Raw genomic sequence first — 26,425 nt, 5'->3', positions numbered from 1 at the left:
AGAATGCTATAAATAGAATGATGTCTTTTGTTTCCAAAGTTGATATACTAGAGTAATGCAAAAATAATAAAAGCAGTATATTTGGTGACAAAGTTATCTCAGGGTAAATACTGCATCTGCAAGCGCCACTGGTGTTCCCAAGGCAAACAGGAAAAGGGTTAAATTTTTGGTATAATCCACCTGTGAAGTTTTCTGTTTCTAGGCTTCTCTTTGTTGGGAGATTTTTTTTTTTTTTTTTTTTTTTTTGAGACGGAGTTTCGCTCTTGTTACCCAGGCTGGAGTGCAATGGCGTGATCTCGGCTCACCGCAACCTCCGCCTCCTGGGTTCAGGCAATTCTCCTGCCTCAGCCTCCTGAGTAGCTGGGATTACAGGCACGTGCCACCATGCCCAGCTAATTTTTTGTATTTTCAGTAGAGATGGGGTTTCACCATGTTGACCAGGATGGTCTCGATCTCTGGACCTTGTGATCCACCCGCCTCGGCCTCCCAAAGTGCTGGGATTACAGGCTTGAGCCACCGCGCCCGGCCTGTTGGGAGATTTTTGATTACGACTTTAATCTCCTTACTTATTACTGGTCTGTTCAGATTTTCTATTTCTTCATGATTCAGTCTTGATAGGATGTATGTTTCTAGGAGTTTATCCATGTCTTCAATGATCCAATTTTTTGGTGACTGTTCATTGTAGTCTCTTCTGATTCTTTGTATTTCTGTAGTATCAGTTGTAATGTCTTCTCTTTCATTTATAATGAGTTTCTTTCATTAATCTAGCTAAAGGTTTATTTTATCCTTTAAAAAAAAAACAACTCTTGGTTTGTCTATTTTGTTTAGCCTTTCAAAAAAAAACCTTAGTTTCATTGATCTTTTCAGTTTTACTATCTTCATGTCATTTATTTCTTTCCAATCTTTATTATTTACTTCTTTTTCTAGTTCCTTGTTGCATGTGATTATGATACATCCCTTAGGCATTTATTACAATAAACTTTACTTTAAAAAAAGAAAAAAAATATTTTTTTGTTTTTGAGACAGTTTTGCGCTGTTGCCCTGGGTGGAGTGTAGTGGCATGATGTTGGTTCACTGTCATCTCTACCTCCTGGATTCAAGCAATTCTTGTGCCTCAGCCTTCCAAGAAGTTGGGATTATAGGCACATGCCAGCATGCCTAGTTAATTGTTGTGTTTTTGATAGAGATAGGGTTTCACCATGTTGGCTGGGCTGGTCCTGAACTCCTGTCTTCAAGCAATTCATCCACCTCAGCCTCCCAAAGTGCAGGATTTACATGTGTGAGCCACTGCATCTGGCCTTAAACTTTAATTTTATAATTGTTTTTGCTGCCTTACATAAGTTTTGATATATTGTGTTTTCACCGTTGTTTTTCACAAGATACTTTTTAACTTCCCTTTGATTTCCTTATTGACCTGTTTTTTTTTTTTTCAGGAGTGTGTTAATAGCCACTATGTATGCGGATATTAATTTTCTAATTTTTCTCGTTATTGATTTCTGGTTTCTTATCACTGTGGTTGGTAAAGATACTTAATATGATTTTAATATTCTTAAATTTCTTAAGACTTGTCTTGTGGCCTAAAATGATATATCCTGGAGAATGTTCTGTGTGCTTCAGAAGAATATATATTCTGCTGCTGCTGGATAGAATGTTCTATATATATCTGATAGTTCCATATGATCTATAGTAGTGTTCAAGTCAGCTATTTCTTATTGATTTTCTGTCTAGAAAATCTATCCATTGTTGAAAGTGAAGTACTGAAGTTCTCTACTATTATTGCATTGGTGTCTTTTTTTCCTTTCCAGCTTCTTCATATTTCTTTATATATTTAGGTGCTCTGATGTTGAGTGCATAGTTACTATTGTTATATACTCTTGATAAATTGACCCTGTATCATTAGTGACCTTCTTTGTCTCTTGTGATGGATTTTGACTTAAAGTCTATTTTGTCTGATGTAAGTATAGCCACCCCTGTTCTCTTTTAGCTACTATTTGCATGGAATGGTTTCATTTTTCACTTTCAGCCTATATGTGTCCTTAAAGCTAAAGTGATAAAGTGACTATCTTATAGGCAGCATATTGGTGAGTCCTGTTTTTCTTTTAATCCATTCAACCACTGTATTTCTTTTAAATTTGAGAATTTACTCCATTTAAATTTAAGGTAATTATTGATAAAGACTTACTATAAGTATTTTCTTGTTTTCTGTTTTGTAGCTCTTTTCTGCCTCTCTTGCTTTGTTGTTAATTTTTTTATAGTTATATGCTTTCATTCCTTTCTTTTTACTTTTTTGTGTATATATTATGAGGGTTTTCTGGTGGTTATCATGCTTATATAAGACATATTTTTAACAGTCTATTTCAATCAAATAACAACTTACCTTGAATTGCACACAAACATGCTACACTTTTACTTCTCCCCCCGCCCCAACATATTATGCTATTTGTCATACTTTACATCTTTTTATATTGTGTATGTATTCATTAACACATATAGCCACAGCTATGTTTAATTACTTTTGTCTTTAAATCTTTATACCAATTTTAAGTGATTTCTACACTATTACAGTATTTAAGTACAGTTGACCCTTGAACCACATGAGTTTGAATTGTGTGAGTCCATTTATAAGCAGATTTTCTTATACCCCTGCCACCCTTGAAACAGTGAGACCAGCTACTCCTTTTTCTTTCTTTTTTCAGTACAGAGTCTTGTTCTATCGCCAGGCTGGAGTGCAGTGGTGCAATCTTGGCTGACTGCAACCTCCAACTCCCTGGTTCAAGCAATTATCCTGCCTCAGTCTCCCAAGTAGCTGGGACTACAGGCACATGCCACCATACCTAGCTAATTTTTGTAGTTTTAGTAGAGACAGGGTTTCACCATGTGGGCCAGGATGGTCTCAATGTCTTGCCCTCGTGATCCGTCCACCTCAGCCTCCCAAAGTGCTGGAATTACAGGTGTGAGCCACCACACCCAGCCAGCTACTCCTTTTTCTATTCTCTTCAACCTACTCAACATAAAGACAATAAGAATAAAGACATTTATGATGACTCACTTCTACTCAATGAATAGCAAATATATTTTTCTTCCTTACGATTTTAGTAACAATATTTTTTCTCTAGCTTACTGTATAAGAATAGCATATATAATACATATAACATATAAAATATGTTAATTGACTATGTTAGCAGTAACACTTCCAGTCAACAATAGGCTATAGTAGTTAAGTTTCTAGAGAGTCAAGATTATACTTGACTTCAACTATGTGGTGAGGGGGTGGTCAATAAAAGGGTTGAAGTCAACCCTTTTATTCCTCTCAAGAGTCAACTATACACTGAATTTGGCTATACGTTTATCTTTACCAGTCATTTCTATACTTTCAAGAATATTTATGCTGTTCCTTGGCATCCTTTTATTTCAACTTGAAGAACTCCCTTTAGCATTTCTTGTAAGGTCTAATGGTGACTAATTCTCTCAGCTTTTGTCTGGGAATGTCTTTATCTTTCCTTCATTTCTAAGGGACAGATTTTCTGGGTATTATATTTTAGGTTTGCAGTTTTTTTTTCCCCTCAGTATTTTAAATGTTTTATTCCACTTCCTCCTGGTCTGCAAGTTTTTGCTGAGAAATCTACTAATAGCATTATGGAAATTGGCTTGTATATGAGTCATTTTTTTTCTTGCTGTTTTAAAATTTTCTTCATCTTTGACTTTTAGTAATTTGATAGTAATGTGTTTTGCTGTGGATTTCTGTTTAGTTCATCTTATTTGGTGTTCTTTGATTTGTTGGGTCTGGATGTACATTTCTTTCACCAGATGTGGGAAATAAGTTTTCTACTCTCTCTATATCTCTTACCCTTCTTAAACTACCATAATGCATATACTTGTTCATGTGATTGTATCCAATAGATTCCATATAGTTTCTTCACACTTGTTCAGTTTTGTTCCTCTAACTGGTTAATTTCAAATGACCTGCCTTTGAGTTCACTAATAATTCTTTCTTCTGCACAATCAGATCTGTTGTTAAAGTTCTCTATTAGATTTTTTTTAAGTTCTGTCAAAGAATTTTTCAGCTCCAGGATTTATATTTGGCTCTTTTCAATATTTCTTTATTAAACATCTCATTTTGTTCAACGAGTTTTCCTGATTTTATTCATTGTCTACCTCTGTTCTCTTGCATCTCAGTTACTTTGAATCCTTTGTCAGGCAATTTATAGATCTCCATTTCCTTGAGGTCAGTTACTAAAACCTTTTTGGTTTCCTTTGGAAGTGTCATGTTGGCCTGATTCTTCATAATCCATGTAGGCTTCAACTGGTGTCTGTGCATTTGAAGGAGTAAGCACCTCTTCTGGCATTTACAGACTGGTCTCAGTAGGTAAAGGTCTCCTGCTGGGTCCCTGAGCTGATAGGATTGCTTCTAGGATCACAATTGAGAACGTTTGAAGCTGAGTCATGTGGCTGCTGCTGGGATCACAGTTGGGTCTGCAGTTGGCAAACCTATTTCCAGAGGTGTAGATTCCTCTTTGTCCCTGAGTAAATGGGACTGCCACCAGAACTTTGGTCAGTAAGGTTGGCTCTGCAACAGGAGTTCACTTCAGGGTCTGTAGTTGTGTCTGCAGATGGTAGGCCTCTTGCCAGGTGCACAGATGAGTGTGATTGCAAACTGAATTTGACTATATGTTTATCTTTACCAATGATTTCTATACTTTCAAGTTACTTGCAGAGTTTTAAATTTTACATTGGTCCCTGGAAGGGCTAACACCAGATGTCTGGGTGGGTTTCTGGGTGGGCAGGACTGGCCTCAGACTGTGGCTGAAAGGAGTTGGAACTGAGTTTGGCTGAGTCACTCTTTAAGTGCCACAGCCAAAACTCAGGTCTGTAGGTCTGCCTCCACGTGTACAGACAGGTGTGAGTCTATGGGTGGGCAGAACTGCTCCCCAGACCATCACTGAGAGTTGCTGGAATTGGGTTACAGGGCCACTTCAAAATCAGCAGTTGGACCAGGATCACGAGGCATGTTAACCAACACATTGGTAGGCATAGCTCCTTCCAGATTCCTTGGTGACTAGTGCTATTGGTAAGACCAAGGCCAAATGGGGCTGTAACCAAGTCCACAGAGGGACAGAGTTGTTTCTCTGTCCTGTGGCCAAGACCACCCTTCCATCCTATTGCATCACCACCACTTGTAGGCAGCCAACTTCATTGCCTTCCTTTTATAAAGATAAGCAAATGTGTGTTTATTTCCTTTTATCACACAAAAGATAACACTGTATATGTTTATATTTTGCTTTTTATCCTGAACAATCTGTCTCCTAAAAATCACGCCATATCAGTTAGTAAAAAACTTCCCTTCATATATGTGTGTGTGTATATATAGTGTGTGTATATATATTTATTTTTTTTGAGATGGAGTCTCACTCTATCGCCCAGGCTGGAGTGTGGTGGTGCAATCCCAGCTCACTGCAACCTCTACCTCCTGGGTTCAAGGGATTCTCCTGCCTCAGCCTCCTGAGCTGCTGAGATTACAAGTGTGTGCCACCACACCTGGCTAATTTTTGTATTTTCAGTAGAGATAGGGTTTCACCATGTTGGTCAGGCTGGTCTCGAACTCCTGACCTCATGATCTGCCTGCCTCGGCCTCCCAAAGTGCTGGGATTACAGACATAAGCCACCATGCCTGGCCCCTTCATATATTTTTTATAGGTGCATACTATTTCATTTTGTGGCTATATCATAGCTTATTTAACTAATCCCCAAATCTGCTTTAACAATTATTTTTCAATATTTTGCCATTATAAATAATGCTTCAATGACTAGCTTTATGCATATGTACTTTCATATTGTTAGAGATGTATCTTCAAGGTAAATTACTACACATGGGACTGCTGGAGTGAAAAGAAACTGTATACACAGTTATATTAAATATTGCTAAATTTCCTTTTCAGTGGTTGTATAATATTGCTTTCACACCAGTAGGACTGGCACTGTGACAGAGGTTCACCTCAGGGCCTTCTCTACAAATCCTTGCAAATAGAGCATATGGTCAAACTTCTACATGTTGTCAAGCTGGTGGGTGAAAAATGCATTAATTTACATTTAACTTATGAGTAGAGCTGAACATCTTTTTAATATATTTTATGTCTATTTATGTCTTTAGCTTATTTTTCCACTATTCTATTAGCTACTTAAATCATAGTTTAAAAGGTTTTCCCTACACCCATATTAAAAAGGAAATCACTTATGTTATCTTCTAATTACTTGCACAATTTAAAATTTTACATTTAGGTCTCGGATCCATTTGGGGTTCATTCTTGTGTGTGGTGGGAAGAATGGATCTAATTTTTTCAAATAGCTATCCAGTTGTTTATACACCATTTATTTAGAAGACCATATTTTCCCAAGACCATTATTTTCACTTGGGAAATCTATGTAATCACCTTTATTACAAAGATTCCTACCCGTAATTTAGCCTATTGCTGAATTTTCTGCTCTAATCCATTGGTCTGCCTATACATGTGCCAATATCCCATTTTTAATTTTAGTATCTTTTAGCTTTGTTTTCAGTGTTTTCCTAGGTATTCTTGAATATTAATTTTGTCATAAAAACTTTAACATCAACTTGTTAAGTCCCATGAAAGCTCATTGGCATTTCTTTTTGCACCAAATTTGTAACTTATGGAGAATTAACATCTGGATGATGCTGAGATGTCTAAACTAGAACAATAATTATCTTTAAAATTCTTTCAGGAGCCTTTTATAGTGTCTGTGCATGTGTGTATTTTATATATATGTGTGTGTGTGTGTGTATATATATAGTGTGTATGTACATATGTATCTATATTTGTGTTTGCAGCTTTTGACCATTTCTTGTTAGGTAATTTGTTTTTCTTGCTAACATAATTGGAATTTTCTCATCCATTGCATCAACGAACTAGTTATTACTTGTATATGCCACACATCCTCAAAAGTGGCATTACTGCGCCTTAAAGACAAAAGTTGGTTTGGTAGAGTAAAAAAATAGTTGTGGGTCTCTAAAAGATCACAGTACATAAGCAGAATACACTATACCTCTGTTCAGGTTCTCAATTTTGTCACCTTATGCTATAAACACTATATTATATTCATTTTCTTTCTCTACTTGGTGTGTCCTTTCTTTTTAAAAATTTATTCAGGTATTAGAAAGGTTTGCCATTTTATTTGGATGGTTATCTTTGTATTAATAGTTTTTAAATAATGCCCTAGTCCTACAGCAAAACATTCATCATTTGCTAAAAAATAATGCTCTAGTCCTCTTATTCTCATTAACCTTTCATTATATATGTTGCTTTTAAGTATCTTTCATCTATACAGTGATTGATGATCTTATTTTTTTAACCTTTCTCTTTCCCTTCTCCCTTTTAGCAGCTTTATTGAGATATAATGCACATACAAGACAACTTATCTACCTAAAGTGTATAACTATTTTATATTTGAAGTTGTGCAGTCATCACAATCAATTTTAAAATATTTTAACACACCATTAGCAATCGCTCTTCATTTTCCTCCAAGATTTCCAGCCTTAGGCAACCACTATCTATGTTATATCTATGTTTGCTATACTGGATATTTTATGTAAATGAAATTATACAATATTTGGTCTTTTGTGACTTACTTAGCTTTTTCACGTTTTCAAGGTTTATTCATGTTGTAGCATTATCAGTATTTTCCTTAGTTTTCATTGCCAAATAACATTCCAATCTGTGGATATGCTACATTTATTTATCCGTGTATCAACAGATGGATTATTTTTGCCTTTTTTTGATATTGTGAATAATGTTGTAAAAATATTCATGTACAGATTTTGTGTACATTACATTAGATATATATCTGGGGGTGAAACTGCTAGGTCATGTGGTAACTCTAACATTTTGAGTAACTGCCAGACTGTTTCTAAAGTGGCTGCACCCTTTTACATACCCACCACAATTTACGAGGGTTCCGATTTCTCCACATCCTCACCAATATATATTCTTATCTGTCTTACTAATTATAAGCATCAGAGTGGGTGTGAAGTGACACCTTATTGTAGTGTTAATTTATATACCTCTCCTTTTTAGACTGCATTCTCTCTACTTGGTCAAAATATTTAGTGTTTATAATATTAGTCATCTGCCCTTCATTCCATCCTGGTTTTAATATTATTTCCGCCAATATACAAAATGCTCACAGTTGGTGTTTGTTTTCCCAGTCATCTTTTCTCCTACTTATACTCAATATCTAGTAGATTATTCAGGAAGGGTATATGTTTACCTCATGGCTTGAGATCTTGCACATTCAAAACTGCTTATAGCCTTAATACTTGAAGGTTAACTTTGATGGATATAATCTTAGTTCACACTAAACTTGAAAATGATGTTCCATTGTTAATGCTTGTGCTTTCATGTTTTTGAAAGTATAATGTCTCTCAATCTCTTGCCTTTTAAACATTTTTTTCCTGAAGAACTTAAAGATTTTTTTAAAAGAATCTTTAATAGTTTTACTATAGTGGGTCTCTGAGTCAACTGTTCCAGTCAGTTTTCTTGGGGAATCAACAGACTCTTTCAATGTGCATAGTCAGGTCTTCTTGTTTCTGGAAAATTATTTTCTCTGTAGCCAATATGGTGAAATAACAAGTCCCAACCTATATTCAGTATTTTGGCATTTCATGTCGAATTTTCTCTTTTGGGGTCAATTTGTTTATCTGAACAAAAATGGTGGAAGCAACACAAAGTTTACCACACCAACTTGGGCAAACTCTGATGACTTTTCCACCAACACCTCAATATCCTCCTAGGTTGGTGACTTTACTATATTGTTTTATTTTCGACAATTTTACCTCAACTCACCAAAATATTTATTTCCTGTTCTTCCCAACATTAGAATGTAATGAGTCAGAAGAATGTTACTTGTAGGGAGAAGAAGTGAAAGTTTAAAAATAGAAAAATCATAGAGATGAAGAAACACCACTGTAAGATTACATTTTTGTAAAGGCAATGAACAAGCTTTTAACAAACATTAACCAAAGAAAAAGAACTTAAGGCCGGGCGCGGTGGCTCAAGCCTGTAATCCCAGCACTTTGGGAGGCCGAGGCGGGTGGATCACGAGGTCAAGAGATCGAGACCATCCTGGTCAACATGGTGAAACCCCGTCTCTACTAAAAATTACAAAAAATTAGCTGGGCATGGTGGCGCGTGCCTGTAATCCCAGCTACTCAGGAGGCTGAGGCAGGAGAATTGCCTGAACCCAGGAGGCGGAGGTTGCGGTGAGCCGAGATCGCGCCATTGCACTCCAGCCTGGGTAACAAGAGCTTAAAAGTGACACAATTTTTGACAACATTAATTGCAAAATAAAATTACTTTAGAAAAACGTGCTAAAGAGGAGTTAACCATGCTCATTACCATGGTAGGATCCAATATACAGTATGTGGAGGGAAGTTAGCATGTTATCAAGGGTAATTTTGAGAGTTGCACAGTAACTGCATGCTAGGACTTTTATAAGTCAAATTTAGAGATAAGGATAAAATTGCAAAGAAAATGGTTTTCTAAAAGGATACTTTGAGGCTATTTATTGATACTTGGGGCATCAGAGGACTGCCATAATAATGTCATAAAGAGGTCACAGGAGTTGATTTCTTTCAAAAGGAGATAGCCACCAGAGAATTTCTGAGAATGATCATTTCGCAAAATTTTGTGAGGCTCATTATAAGTCCACTAGAATGGCAAAAATAAAAACATCAAACAATAGTAAATGTCAGGCAAGATGTGGAGCTATGGAACCCTTCCTTATGTATCGACTGGTAGAGGTATAAATTAATGCAACCACTTTGGAAACCTGTTCAATAGTGACACAGTTTGGCTGTGTCCTCACTCAAATCTCAACTTGAATTGTACCTCCCAGGATTCCCCTGTGTTGAGAGAGGGACCCAGGGGAGGTAACTGAATCATAGGGGCCAGTCTTTCCCATGCTATTGGTGTGATAGTGAATAAGTCTCATGAGATCTTATGCATTTATCAGCGGTTTCCGCTTTTGCTTCCTCCTCATTTTCTCTTGCTGCCACCATGTAAGAAGTGCCTTTCACCTCCTGCCATGATTCTGAGGCCTCCTCAGCCATGTGGAACTTTAAGTACAATTAAACCTCTTTTTCTTCCCAGTCTTCGATATGTATGTCTTTATCAGCAGCGTGAAAACAGACTAATACAATGAAAACTATAAAACACTGTTGAAATAAATTGAAAAAGGACACACACATACAAATATATCTGGTGTTCATGGATTGGAGGAATTAATATTGTTAAAATGTCCATACTACCCAAAGTGACCTACAGATTCAATGCAATCACTATTAAGATACCAATGACATTCTTCACAGAAATAGGGAAGAATTCCTAAAATTTGTATGGAATCACAAAAAACAAACAGAATAGCCAAAGCAAACCTGAGCAAAAAGAACAAACCTAGAGACATTCACAGTATCTGACCTCAAAATATATGACAAAGCTATTATTACCAAAACAGCATGGTAGTGGCATAAAAACAGACAGACTGACCATTGGAACAGCATAGAGAACTCAGAAATAAATTCATACATTTACAGTCAACTCATTTTTGACAAAGGCACCAATAACATATTGAGGAAAGGATAATCTCTTCAATAAATCATGTTGGGAAAACTGGATATCCATTTGCAGAATGAAAATAGACACCTCTCACTGTCTACAAAAATCAACACAACATGGATTAAAGACTTAAATATATGACCTAAAACTATTCAGCTACTAGAAGAAAACACAGGAAAACACTTCAGGCCACTGGTCTGGGCAAAGATTTCATAATGTCACAAAAGCACAGGCAACCAAAGCAAAAACTGACAAATGGGATTACCTTAAGCTAAAAAGCTTCTGCATCACGATGGAATCAATCAACAAAGTAAAGAGACAACCTACAAAATGAGAGAAAATATTTGCAAACTATTAATCCAGCAAAGAATTAATAACCAGGATACATGAGGAACTCAAAGAACTCAAATAGCAAATATTAATACTCCCATTAAAAAATGGGCAAAATATCTTAATAGACATTTCTCAAAAGAATACATACAATTGGCCAACAGATACATGAAAAAATGCTCAGCATCACTAGTCACCAGAGAAATACAAATCAAAACCACAATGAGATATCACTTCACCACAATTAAAACAGCTATCATCAAAAAGACAGAAAATAAATGCCACTGAGGATGTGGAAAAATGAGAATGCTCATACACTGTTGGTGGGAATGTAAATTAGCGGAGCCACTATGGAAAACAGTATGGAGGTTTCTCAAAAACACTAAACAGTGAAGTACCATATGGACCAATAACTTCTTTGCTGGGTATATATCCAAAAGAAAGGAAATCAGTACATTAAAGAAATATCCATAGTTCTATGTTTATTATAGCACTAATCACAATAGCCAAGATATAAAATCAACCTAAGTGCCCATCAACTGATGAATGGATAAAGAAAATGTGGTGCATATATACAACTGAGTATTATTCAGCCATGAAACAGAACTTTATCCTGCCATTTGAAGCAACATGGATAGAACTGAAGGACATTAAGTGAAATAAGCCAGGCACAAAAAACAAACATCACATGTTCTCACTTATAAGTGGCATCTACAAAAGTTGATCTCTTGGACATGTGAATAGAATGGTGGTTACCAGAGGCTGGGAAGGGCAGTGAGGGTGAGAGTTAAAGAGGGATTGGTTAATAGGTACAAAAATATGGTTAGATAGAAAAAATAAGATCTAGTGTTTGATAGCACAACAGGACAATCATAATTAACAACAATTTACTGTATTATTTCAAAATAGCTAGGAGATTTGAAGTGTTCTCAATACAAAGAAACAATAAATGTTTGAGGTGATGGACATCCCAATTGCCCAGATGTGATCATTACAAACTGTATCCTCATATCACTGCATGCATCCCATACATATGTGCAACTATTTTTTTTTAAGTTGATGGAATTTGTGTAATTCTAGGAACTCTGACTAAAAACCTTAAAATCATCCATCACTCTTCTTTACTCACACTTGCCATCCAACCCTTCAGGAAATACAAATTTAAGGGTATATCAAGAATCTACTTCTCACCATTTCTACTGCAATCACTCTTATCCAAGTAACTGTTTAATTATTGCACTCACCTTCTAATTGGTCTACTTGCTTTCACCCTTGTGCCACTCATCACCTCTACTCCTCACCACTACCTCTGTATGTTTAACACAGCAAGCAGCAGCATTTTAAATACCTAATCAAATAATATCATTCCCCTGCTCAAAGGAATGATACAGATACTAGTAACAGCCATATATATGTATATATATATATACATACACATATATGCATATGTGTATATATGTATTGTGTATCCTTTTAATGCTCATATTACACTAATAGCTTGGTATTCTTATGACCCCATTTTAGGTATTTGTACATTTGGAGCACAGAGAGTTAAATAACTTGCCTAAGGTAACAAAACTAGTAGTGACAGAGTTATATTTATTCATTTCATTCAGGATATACACTAAAATCCTTAAAGTAAATAGCACACAAAGCCTTGTGATCTGCTTTTCTCTTTCCCATCTCTCTGACTTCAACATCTCTTTACCAACTTGTTCTTTCTCACTCCAGCCATACAGGCCTCATTTTTCCTCAAATATTGGCTTTTTAACCTATAATGCCCTTCCCTCAGATATAGCCAAATATCCTCTGAGACTCAAATGCCACTTCCTTAGCCAGACTTACCCAGACCAATTTGCATTTTCACCAGAAATAAGTAACTCTATAGTGCCACTTTGATTTGTACTACCACAGTCTTAATTGCTATAGCTTTATAGTAAGTCTTGAAGTGGGGTGGTGTCCTCTGACTCTTCCTTCTCTTTACATATTTCACTGGCTATTCGGCATCTTTTGCCTCTCCAAAGAGATTTCAGAATCAGTTTGTCAATATCCACAATGACTTTCTGGGATTTTAACTGAGATCATGCTGAATTTATAGAACAAGTTGTGAATAACTCATTTCTTGACAATATCATCTTCCAACTCATAAACATGGACTCTTTTTTATTCCATCATTAGAGATTTGTGTTTTTTCTCATGTATATTTTATATTTTTTGATAATAAAGCATTTTATTTTGGGAAAGAGGTACTAATGTAAACAGTATTGTGTTTTTAATTTCAAATTACAGTAATTCTTTGTTCTGAGTGGGAAATTTACTTTTGTATATGAACCTTGTATTATGCAACCTTGCTGTAAACACTTATTTATTCGTTTTTGTCCATTCCTTTGGATTTTCCAATCATATCATCTGCAAAGAGTTTTATTTCATCCCAGTCTGTATAACTTCCACTTCCTTTCCTTGTCTTATTGCATTGGCTATCACTTCCAGTATGATAATGAGAAGAAATTGTGAGGGAGAACATCCTTTCCTTGTTCTTGGTCTTCGTGGAAAAGCTTTAAGTTTGTTTTGCTTTGAACCAGTAAGTATGTTAGCTGTAGGTTTTAGGTAGATGCTCTTTATCAAGTTGAAGAAGTTCTACTCTACTCCTAGTTTGCTGAGGGTTTTAACAAAGGAGTGCCAGATTTTGTCAAATGCTTTTTCTCCATCTATTAATATAATATGATTTTTCTTCTTAGCCTGTTAAGATGACGGATTACACTGATTGTGTAGTGTTCAGCCTTGCACACTGACATTAAACTTGTGAATTCTTAGTCATTACTACTCAAATACTTCTGTTTCTCTTTATTCTTCTGGTCTTCACATGAAATGTGTATTACATCTTTTATAGCTGTCCCACAGTTTTTGGCTATTTGGTTCCAGTTAGTTTTGCTTTTCTCCACTTTGGTTTTTATTTGGAAAGTTTTTACTGACATATTATCTTCAAGCTTCTTTTCACAGCTGTGTCCAGTGCACTCGCCAATCATTCTTTATTTCTAGCATTTATAGTTCTTTTGTGTAATTTCCCTTTCTATTAATATTCCCCACCTATTCTACATGCTATTTTCTCCATTAGGGCCCTTAGCATATTAATCCTAGTTATTTAAAATTCCTGGTCTGATAGTTCCAGCATCCCTGTCATAGCTAAGTCTGCTTCTGATGGTTGCTCTGTCTCTTCAAATGGTGTTTTTATCTTTTTAGGATGACTTTGTAATTTTTTTGTTGTTGAAAGCTAACCAAAACGTGCTGGTTAAAAGGAACTGAGGCAAATAGGCCTTTAGTGATGCAGTGCTAAGGTATGCTGGGGAGGGGAAGCATTCTATAGTCCCAAAATTAGGTCTCAGTCTTTTAGTGAACTTGTCATTCTGTACTGTGACTTAAACAAATGCTTTTTAGCTTTCCCTTCCCCACTCCCAATTAAGTCAGATAAGTATAGAATTACAGACTTTCTTTCTCCCACATGGAAAGCTAGAGGTGTCTAAAGTTGGGTATTTCTCTTTCCCTGAATTGAGTAGGCAGTAGGTTAGACTCTAGTAAAATAATTTCTCTTGAAGCCAGACTTTGTTATAAATATAGAATGCTCAGGTGTATTTCAAAATATTTCCTTTTCCTCTCCCCGTGCTGAAAACATGGTATTGTTTTTTTTTCTCTTCAGTTTACACCATGAGAACCTGGTAGGGGTCCTAGAGATAAAACTCAGAAAAGGGAGGGGATCCATTTTTGATACCCCTCCAAGGTTTTGTTTTAAAATTATTTGTCAAGACTGAATATATTCAAAGTGTACAAGGTGATTTAATATATTGTGTGATAATTACTACAATCAAATTAACACACTCATCACCATCCCTTCCCCTACAAGTTAACTCTCAAGATTTGTCCATATTGAGCTTCCAGCAGTTTGTCAATTATAGCTTAAGTTTTTCTACTCTGGCATTGGTTCCCATGAAGGTTTCTGCTTGCGGGTTTTTGTTCCAGTAACTTGCAATTCCGTCTACAAGTCTTTCTCCAATTTTGGGGGCTTTGTTTGGCTCTGAGACCTCCCTCCTCTGATGGATCTAAGAGTTGTTGATTTTCAGTTTGTCTGGCTATTTGTTAGGACAGAGTGACAACTTCCAAGCTCCTTACATGCTGGTTCAGTAACCAGAAGTCTTTTGTTGTTGTTGTTTTTAACAAATAGTATTTATCAACCTTTAATAATTAATAAAATGTACTTAATATATTTATGTTTTGCTTGCCTTGCTAGAATATAACTATGGTCTGTTATGTTTGCTAACATATCCCGCACTGAAATCAGTGCTCAGCATGTTGGTGAGTGCTCAGATATTTGCTGAATATCTGATTCTTCCTAGAAAACAAGATATAACAATTATCAGTTGGGCAAAGTGGTTCATGCCTAAAATTTGGAAGACTGAGGTGGAAGGACTGTTTGAGCCCAGCAGTTTGAGACCAGCCTTGGCAATATAGCAGGACCTTGACTCTCCAAAATAATAATAATAAAATAAGCTGACTGTGGTGGTGTGTGCTTGTAGTCTCCCCATTACTCAGGAGACAGAGGTGGGAGAAATCACTTGAGCCCAGGAGTTGCAGGCTGCAGTGAGCCAAGACGATGTCACTACACTCCAGCCTAGGTGACAGAGCAAGAAGACACCTAGAAAAATAAATAAAAAGGAGTAAAAAGAAAAAATATATCTTCCTAGGAATGTCATGAGATAGAAAAAAAAAGTGAACTTGAATGTAGACTTATACACCAACCATACTATAAAAGACAACTGCAGTAACTTTAATTTGCATTTATATATGTTGCAGGACACCTGGCTTCCTTGGTCTTGAAGGAAGGCAATCTGGCTGCAACACCTGTCATTCCTTTTCTCCCCCCGCCCCCCCCGGATTTATCTAAGCTGATCATGTTGGCTAGCCACGAGGCTTTATTTACTGCTGCACACACAGCTCCAATCTCCAACAAAGCTGAATTTTTAGAAAAGAGAATGTGATCATGGCTAAAGCATCACCAAGTCACAAAATCACAAAGTCAATGTGACAGAATCAAAAGAATATTATAGTAGGAGAGGTGGTCCCCAGCACCCCTATACTATGTATCAAGACAGATGGCTTAAAAACCTTTTGGTTTGGTTACTTTAAAATGGGATAATGTCTTATCTTCCTGAGAGAAAGGGGACACAACTTCTAAAGTCATTATCCAAGACAAAAATTGTGTTTTAGGTATTCTCCCTCTAAACAACAGGAAATATCCCAAAAATAATAGCAATTAAGCATGCAAATTATAGATTATATACTTAAATCTTGTACTCTGTGGTGTTAATCTTGCATTTGGCTTAAAAGGGTAAGGAGGAAAGAAACATGAAACTAATCAAATTTATGCTTTATTAGAGTATATGCTTTTTCAAGTTAGATGATTAATAGGAGAAAAGTTGTATCTGACATGGCTTTCACCTGGTTGGCCTATTTCAATCAGTGCAGATATCATGGTTTAGATGGTAAGGCAATACAGTGGAGTAGAAAGAGAATACTGATTAAAAAGTGAAAGACTAAGGTTCTAATTTCAATGCGGACAGGACACTGCATCAACATGTAACTCATTCACTTTCCCTGGATATTCCCTTATCTTGAAAATAAAGTTAGATTTGCATAGAAACCAAATAATGAGGAAAGAAAACATAAAATTAGCTTATTTGTCTAAAGCAAGACACAACTGATCCTTAAATAAACAAACTAAACATAACTAAAACTAAGGAAGTGTAAAACATGGCTACCAACATTGTCTTAACAACTTTTTAAAGGTTTAAAAGAGACCTAGGTCCTTAAAAAGCCTCGATTTAACTTGTGGTCCAAATGGAATGGTAGTAATACAAACTGTTGGTAAAAATTTGCTCTTGGGCAAATAATAGTATATATAGTAAAGCTGTAACATAACTGCCAAGGCATATAAGCACAAGCAAACTCTTGTTGAACTCAAATTGTTTTAAGGCTTTCCTTGGAAGAATTGCTTATAGTACAGTATTTTTAAAAGTGGATATTTAGTAAATGGTATTCAAATGTCCTATAAATGTAATTTCCATAAAGAGTGGTAAATGAAACAAATATACATATGTATGGGCATATGTAAATAAAATGAAAAACAGCAATACTTAATTCTTAGGTACCTCATCTATGCCAACACCTAATGAACATGTAACACTAATCATACCCTGAGAAAATTAACTGGATAAATTATTGTACAAAAACATAAAATTTGAAAAATTTTGCTTTTATGGTTCTCACCTGCAATCCAAATAAATTAAGGGTTACCCAGAATTATTGGCTGTACATTATTCTTTTGACAAATCAAAGGCTGAAATCTGTATATTTATTACTTGTCTTCTAAGTTGATGATCACAGAAAGAAAAAAAGTCATCTCCAAACATTTCATTAGAAAACAGTGATTACCTCAAATCTAGGTTCTTCCACGAATCTTCTTAACATTTTAGTCTCTATAAATCAAAGTGCATCAATCAGTATTTTTAAAAAGGCAATCAATGTTCTCACCTGCCCCAAAATGGCCTTTATTCTGAAGTCACAGGAGGTGCTTTAGAGGCTAGAAAAATTGAACTCTGAGTTAAATCAGATATTCTTACATTTTAAAAAGTAGATTACTCAAAATAGGTGTGAATTCCATTAATTTGTGATCAAAGGACAAAATTTTCTACGTGTCTATAGCGTGTGTTTGACAACAAAGGATATAGGACATTTAATTTTGCACTGATGAACAATGCTAATTAAAAGATATGGAATATATAATAAATAAAATTCAGCACAATATAATGATCCCAAATCAGGGAAAATCAGAGAGAAACTTGACAAACTGGTCACCTGCTTGAGTTGAAATACATGAAGTTCACTTATGTGTATATTTTCACCTTTGTGATTTTATACCTTTTCTCCTTTCATATATTCATATGTATGTACACATGAGTATACACATGATACATCTTTACACTTCAGATATTGAAAAACTAATTCCAAACACTGTGTGCTATTTCTGCCACAAGAAATGTGGCCATTTAGAGTCTAAAACACTGAGCATTAAAATCCACCCTCCCCTCTCTCTGTAGAAAATAAATTTCATTAAAATTGTGGTTTCCAACTAATTTTCAAAGTTAGTGATAAAATCTAGAGTAAAAAAAATACAAACATTTAGATTTTTATCTCTAATCTCAACAGGGAAATTATTCAATCAAGTAAAATACTTTTGTAAAAAAAGTTTGGACATTTATAATGTCTGCTTTGGAAGGTAACATGTATATGTTCTTAGAGGGTATAACTCAGGGATACAGCATTTGACTGCACACAAATTCTCAGATATATACACTTGTAATTTGAAGAAATGATTACCTAGTCTTTAAAAAAAATTCCCATAAAAAAGTCTGACAATCTAATCACTTCAGTCTACTAAAGCATTACAGAACCAATAATCTAATCACCTAAATGTAATCTATTTTCATATTTTATAACAGTATTCTTTTCAAGTCAGAATATTTTGTGTGTCTATTTTAGAAATGGGCCTCTACCAAAGGCATTCTCTTCCTAGGCCTAAATTTTGCTTACAAAGCTAAGACTATGAAAAAAAAAATCTAATTCTTTAACTGGATGAGGTAAGCCAGTCTGGATCACAGATGAGTTAGAAACTAGACCTAGTAGTTATATATTCCACAAGGTTAACCACAAAGTAAAGGAAGAGTTAAAGAGCAAAATGAAGAGGGAAAGACCAGTACAAACTGGTTAATTAAATAATTAAAAGTATGGAAAAGAGCAGTAAAAAAATTTTAAATGCAGAAAAATAAGCTCAATCTTTACATGTTACTTCTAAAGAAAAGATTTAAAGGAATTAAATTTAAATACAGAGTATGAGCAGTCCTATACTGCCCTTAACATTCTCCATCTGGCATCCTCCACCCCAATTCTTTTAATTGTCACCTCCACTACAGCTACTTCTTGATTTCTGGAGTTCATCAGGGATTCCATCTTTTTCCAATCCCTAGGATCTCCCTAGGGAATCCTTGCTTCAATTACCACCCATATGTTGGATCATCTGTTTCCAGGTCTAATTTTCTAACAAGATTTCAGTATCCAATTGCTTACCTGGTATCGCCACTTGATGTTCTACAAGTTCTAAAACACATTCTCTCCCTACCTCTAAACAAACCAAAAGAATCTGGTCCTCTGCCAAAGTTCCTTAGTTTAGTAAATATGCCCAAATGCTTAAGCCACTAACCTGGGAGTATTCTTACTCACTTTATCCAGTCAATCATTAATTCTTACTAATATGTCTTACTAAGGCTCCCTTAAGGGTCATTCTTTCCACCCCTATTGCTATAATTCCAATCAAAGCTACTGTCATCCATCATCTGGATTACTCCAAGAGTTTCCCATCTGGTCCCTTGGTCTCTAGTTGTGATATCCTTCAATCTATTCTTCTCAAGGTAGCCACACACAGTGGTTTTTAAAAATTCATATTAAAGAATGATACCAGGAAAGATGACATTTTATCATCTTTCTGTGCAAAGGATTAAAATTTGTCGCTTTCCTTAAGTTTTCTTCAGCCAATTAAATAGTTATCATTGGGTATTATCTTTTATCCTCACAGCTTGTGTTCTTGTAAAACATTTTAAAACACAAACTTACATAATTTTCTTCATTAGCCAATATTGCAAATTATTTTTCTAGGAAACCTGCACTCAATTCCCACCTTCAGTTACCCTGACATCTTAAACAGCTGAGTCAGAGCAAACTTTCTTATGAAAGTTTACAAAACAAAAAACAATCTCTTCACAGAACATGGGAGATCATGATAAAAATACTATTAGGACTAGAAGGCTCAGAGAACGGGAAAATCACTTCTAAGAATTCATGTCTCCATTATAGAGCAGTCTTCATTACAAGATATAACAACAACAAAACCCTGAAATCTAGGGTTTTAAAAATAGTAAATATAAACAACATAAACTACTATATTGAAGGACACCACTGCCCATATAAAATACTATGTTGCATTGTTTCTATGCACTTAGTTCTGTATACCTTTCTCCATGCCATTTGCTGCTTCAAAGTTTTCCAGAAGATTTCATAGCTGTGAAAAGTCATCTCTTTCAATTCCACATTTTTATGGCTTCATGACACTGTGAAGACTGATTTCAGGTCCAGTTTCAGTTACACATAGCATTGGAAATCTTTTTAAAAGACTCTATGGCAGAACATTTACAAATACATTATTTCCACTGAATAATAACACAAAATGACTTGCTAAAATGCCAATTTTTATAAAGTCAAAATAATCAACAATATAATTCAGGTTCAAAGTACATTATTTGAAGGCTGTTTACCTTGTAGCTTTGAATCATAATTCAGAATAGCTAAGTATTTAACACAGTACATGCCCTGTTAAACATCAGTGGAAACCTGATCTTTACCTGGAGAAAAATTCAAACTGTTAAATACATCATCATGTTCTTATTTAGCAATTATAACTTTCTGAACTAAGTTAAAAATGAGCTTTGAGGTGAAAGAAGAGACCAACAGCAAATGTGAAAACTGTGTATTAGTATAATTTTCTATTCAAGACTGATATTAAAATAAATTATCTGATCCACACATAAAACATTTTTAGTAGTGGACATGAGGTTTTACGTACTAGCTAAATGGACAGATTTACTGAACAATTATGTCTTCAAAATCATAAAAAGAGAATGGTATAGATGGGTGATGCAGATGCTACTTATATACTGTTTGATCAGAACAGAAGGTTAAATTCTCCATAATGCTTTAAAAACTGTATCTATTTTCATTTTAAGAAACATCAGTAATTATAAAAGCAAATTAAGTAACACAGGAAATCTAAATGACGATGGTAACTGATAAAGCACCCAAAAACTCTAATTAGATTGTCCAAGAAAGATGTTTTGGAGTACCTATAATATATAAAATGCTTCTAACACTATTTAAATATTATTCCATTATTATGATTCTTACGATGAAACTCTAATAATTTGCATAAAGACAGAATCTCCTCTCTAGCCAAACTGGAGCCATTTTGCAACAAACAAAATGAAAGCTTCTTCCTTAAGGTTTTTAATTGTCAGAAACTTGACATAATATACTGGTTTTGTTAGGATAGGAAACTTTACCGAAGCCTGCTAAAAAAACTGTGATAATAAAGATACAAATCTATGATGTGAATGAACAGCACCCCCAACATGTTATGCCGCTGTACTCTGCACAGACTGCAAAAGCTGTATATGGCATGCCCTGCCCCAACTACTCTGAACAGCAGAGGCTATGCCTCCTACCAAACTTGGAACTCTTTCCAGTCTGAAATATTATAAACTACTATCCAGATGAAGTCTCGATCACAAACAGGTGATTAAATTCAAACAGTTTATATTCAGAACTTACAATGTCAGTGGGATAATGAACAAGTGTATACAAAAGAAGGTATTTTTTAAGGGTAATGAGAACCAATTCCAGTTTTTTAAAAATCCCTTATTTTTAAAGTTATTTTTCAAAGTAAAAAAATAAACCCAGTAATGTTTTCTCAGAGTAGCATTCTATTCAATAACAAAGTACTGATAACTATTTAATAAAACATTCTCATGTTTTCCTAATATAACAATGTTCAAGATACTCCCTTAGATGCCAAATCAATGTCACAACTCTTGCATATTAAAATTCTCCAAAATTACATAATCAACCACAGATTGTCATGTGTTTCCCAATGAATCCTAAAGACTAAACTACTCAAAAGAATAAAGCAAGAGAAAAGTTTCAGATAAGACATTTGGAATGCTATTTTATCCTCTGATGAGGCAGAAGGAGACCTTTTCTTACAATAATTCATTTTAAAGTTCATAGACTTCAGGAATGTATACTTTTCCAGTTTATTTTGAATTATGTTATTTGCTTTCATCTAATTTTAATCATGCAAGAGTGATCATATATCCCGATTTCCTGAGACTGTTGTTCCCATATAACTATTGGTATTGCCCCCTTTTCATTTCAGAAGTGTCTCCTTTTATATACTTAGTTACTATACATTCTTAGTGAGAAACAATTATAAATTCTCCAAACTGAAATTTGGATCCAATACACATGGCTTAGAAATAACAGATAAAAAGCAAAAGGTTGTAACAGAAGTTTACAGAAAAATTAGATGAACTGTAATGTGTAACAACTTACCTATTTTAAATGATTCAGGCTGTACAATTAGATAAATTAGAATTTGCAATTACATTTTTTTAAAGATCATTCCCATTGCAATACCTACATTTTAATATAAGTACATATAAACATTTTATGTGTATTTTCTCCCTTCCTATATCATCTATTATTTTCATTTGTATCCATAAGGTTTTTAAATTATTTAGCACTTCTTCCTTTCTGTATGCAATAATCATGTGGGATTTAGAAAGTATGAAACTCTCACAAAAGGACAGCTTGACATTACCATTGCCATTTTTCTGCTACATATTAACCAAAACAAAGTTTAGAGCAATGTTTTTATAAGGTAACATCCTCTGACATTTTTATTTTATTTGCTGTGTCTCATGGAGAGACTAAATATAATTTCTTTAAAAGAAAGGAAAATTTTTCGATATGCCAATTAGTCCCATTGCAGTTTCAGGAAAAAGTATTAGCTCTTATGTAGTCTTATTATATTCAAACTATTTAAAGATTAAATATCTTGATTTCACAGGGATATCCTAATCAGAGTCCATGTTAGTTTCTTGGTAGAAGTAATGAAATGTGTGGGCTCTTACAAGGTGACAACCTATAGAGGACATATGTTTTATACTTTCTTTAAACTTTTTTATAACTTGTGATTATACTGTTTACATGTAGCATCACTTCCACATGTAAGACTGTGATCGTTTTACATTTCTGTTACAGATTAACATAAATAAAAGTAGGGGAACCAAAATGCTTTAAAAATTGTATCTATTTTCATTTTAAGAAACAATAACCATTTTTTTTTTTTTTTTTTTCAAAAAAAAGACATTTAGTTACTATCTTTAAAGTTCAAGTTCCATCATCTTAATATATAAACAAAACTAGATACCGGATTTAAAAAACCACACATACACACAGGCTCTAGGTAGAGCTGTAATAAAGAAATTCCTTTTATAAACAAAATTTTAACTGAAAAGCCACAGTAGACGGAAAAAAAAAGAAGAAAGGATATTACTTGGTAAAATCCAGTGACATCTACAATAGTTTTACAGCACATTTAAGCATTCTAGGGTTTTATATCTTCACCTGCCTTCCATTTCTCAACTGATCCTTATAAAACCTCCAATTACCAACATAGGTTTGACCTCAAATCTAATCATGATTTTGAGTGCCAGGAAAAGCAGAACAACAGTCCAAATTTCTTAGTATCATAGCCTTAATTCAAAAATAGTTTTGTGTAAAACACAACACCCAACTAAATGGGGAAAAAAAAAACAAGCAGCAATATGTAATTATACAAAATAGCTATTAATTATATGGGAAGAGTTTTTAAGGACATCTAGAACACAGTCGCTCTGAGTCTCCTCAATAATCAAACTGACTTAGACCAACAATACTGCTAACTACTAAAAGCAGTGAAGCAAAAGAAAATATATCAAATAGTACATGCACATCTTACAGAACTTCCACTGAACTCCCCAATGGCTTCTATGCAATGTGCCTCTTTTCCATAACTGTATGAACAACTACCAAGAAAGGAAAGATGAGATTAAAAGTAATGATACCGAACCGAATTGTTTGAAGCCAGTGTCCCACATGTGGGGAAAAGTGCATTTAGTTCAGCAGCAATACAGCACAGTGTGAAGATATTGTGCTTAGACACAGATATTCCAGAATTGAAAGATGTACAAGGCAAGTCAAGATATAAAACCATAGTACACTGTTAAATAACCTTGAAACATACATATATTGCAGTTTTCAAAGACATTCATGTCATTGTACAAGGATAGGAAGAAATCCTTAAAGTTACCTACTGTAGTTTATGATATAATAAATACATATCTATATAGCATTGTATATACATATATAGATTGTGTGTGTTTATATGTAATTTATTTATTTGCCAAATTAACCAGTTAGTTTTTGTGGATCTGCAACTTTCAGGAATGAAAAAAACTCCTTTCACTACAAGTTTCTCTTCCCCCAAACTTAAAAAATATTCATACTAGAAAAGGTCTCAATACCCTTCCCCTACCCAAAGACTCACTTCAGGTCTTTTGCTTCACAACTCATAAGAGAAGCACAATTAAAGAAATTCTAGATTTCTGACCATGTCTTTTCACTTTGCCAGCTTTTTTTTTTTTTAACAAATACCTTTCACTATTTAAACCAGCTGATGCAAATTCTTTAGCAGAGGATACAAACTCTAGATTTGACTGAATAAAACAGAGCAAATCAAAACAAACAAAAAAATCCAGTGATTTACTCTGACTGTAAACAATACATAAAATTTAAATCTCAAATCTCAAAATAAGTTAAAGAAAAATTCTACCTTCAGGGACTACAATACTAAAAAGATACAACAATTGGTAAGGGGAGTATATGAAAAGTTGCAACAAAATTATTTGCCCATTATTTTTCCTAACAGAAAGTATATCTAACTATACTACCTCTGTCCCTTAAATTTAATAACTTCATAATCTGTTGGCAAATGTTTTAAGCAAACTGGCATATCAGATTATACAACAGAAAAACATCCATCAAATTCAGCAAAGAAAACTTATATAAGCCTTTTGTACAGAATTTAAAAAAAATTCTAAATGGCTATGATTCCTCTATTAGCAGAAACACATAATGCAATCTTTATAAATCTGCCATATATCAATATCTACATAAATAGATACAGATATAGATAAGAAACATTAATGGCAGTCTATTTTTGAACAGTGTGTGGGATCAGCAGATTTGTATCAAACCATGGCACGATACGGACCCTGCATCTTTAGGAACTGAATGATGAAAGAAGGCCCCCCAGCAACAATCTGAGGTGGAAGGTGACTGAGTGGACAGTTCTCAATACTCATGATTGAAAGCTTGCTGCAGAGTGCCAGCTCAAAGGGAAGGCTATGCAGATTGGGGTTGTCATTCAAATACAGTTCTTCCAGGTTCTCCAGTGTACCTGTTTAAAGAAAAAATCCAATTACTATCACTGTTTTGTTTTTTTTTATGAAATGGAGTCTCGCTCTGTCACCCAGGTTGGAGTACAGTGGTGCGATTTCAGCTCACTGCAACCTCCACCTCCTGGGTTCAGGCAATTCTCTGCCTCAGCCTCCTGAGTAGCTGGGATTACAGGCGTCTGCCACCATGCCCAGCTAATTTTTTGCATTTTTAGTAGAGACAGGGTTTCACCATCTTGGCCAGGCTGGTCTTGAAATCCTCACCTTGTGATCTACCTGCCTTGGCCTCCCAAGTGCTGGGATTACAGGCGTGAGCCACCAAGTCTGCCAAATCAATTATTTTTTTAAAAAATTAGTTGCTGTTTTAAAAGTTCAACTGGGCATGATACTATTCTGGTCATTAAATATACTGAACATACACTTCCTCTTATTCTCCTTTCTTGGTTTTAAATTTCTACAACCATGGATCTCAAACTTTGTGCATATTCAAATCAATTGGGGAGACTTTTAAAACTCCTGATGACACACTCCACACAAACTAAATTAGAACCTCTTCCTTTATGGTAGGTCTTCAAGCTTGGAGAGCTTTTTAAAAATGCGTATGTTTTTCTTTGGAGAGCTTTTCAAAAATGCAAAGAGATTTTCTTTGACATATTTCTGACATTTATTTATATGTATTTTAAAATTCCAAAGGTGAGCTTATTATATAGACAATGTCTATAACCACTTTTCTGTTATAGATAATGTGACATTTTCTTAAATAAATTTCTTAAATACAAAATTTTTGTTACTTAATATAAACCTTTCACTAAGAGTTATCACATATATGGCAGTAAGCCAAAAATCAATTTAAATAGTCCTTTAAAAATTTTTTCTTAGATTGTCTTAGGATATCTGTATTCTCTAGTAAAATGTCTCAAACAATTTAATGAGGTCAGGTGAGTAAATATACCAGAAATAGAGGTATAAATTTGCCTGATGTGTTTCCAATTTTTAAATTTTAAAATTCAGAATATTTGACAGTGGAATTTATTAGAAAACTAACAGAAATAATAGCTAGTATGCAATCAATTTGTTTACATGTAAGATATTATTTAAGCTTTGGAACAACCCTATGAGAAATTACTATTATCATCCTTATTTTACAGGCAAGAAACTTGAGGCTTAGGAAGTTTACATACTGTGTCTAAAGTCACAAAGCCAGTAAGCAACAGAGCTAGATTTTGCATTGTCAATTATCTCCAAAACCATTCTTAA

General features: G+C 34.6%; 1 protein-coding gene across 8 annotated transcripts in view; it reads right to left on the bottom strand.

The window, feature by feature from the left end:
• Positions 1-23,131: 23,131 nt before the first annotated feature.
• SHOC2 (SHOC2 leucine rich repeat scaffold protein) overlaps positions 23,132-26,425 on the bottom strand; it is an 86,735-nt gene continuing 83,441 nt past the window's right edge. For all 8 annotated transcript variants that reach the window (XM_078346486.1, XM_009010273.5, XM_035269067.3 and 5 more), the window contains one exon: positions 23,132-25,170. In XM_078346486.1, the coding sequence (XP_078202612.1) occupies positions 24,962-25,170 (209 nt within the window). In that variant the 3' untranslated portion in view covers positions 23,132-24,961. The remainder of the gene's footprint in view (positions 25,171-26,425) is intronic.

This window comes from Callithrix jacchus, chromosome 12 (genome assembly GCF_049354715.1).
Source record: "Callithrix jacchus isolate 240 chromosome 12, calJac240_pri, whole genome shotgun sequence".
NCBI lineage: Eukaryota > Metazoa > Chordata > Mammalia > Primates > Cebidae > Callithrix > Callithrix jacchus.
Note: the sequence above shows the minus strand (reverse complement) of the source record. Positions and strands in the feature narration are given on the sequence as shown.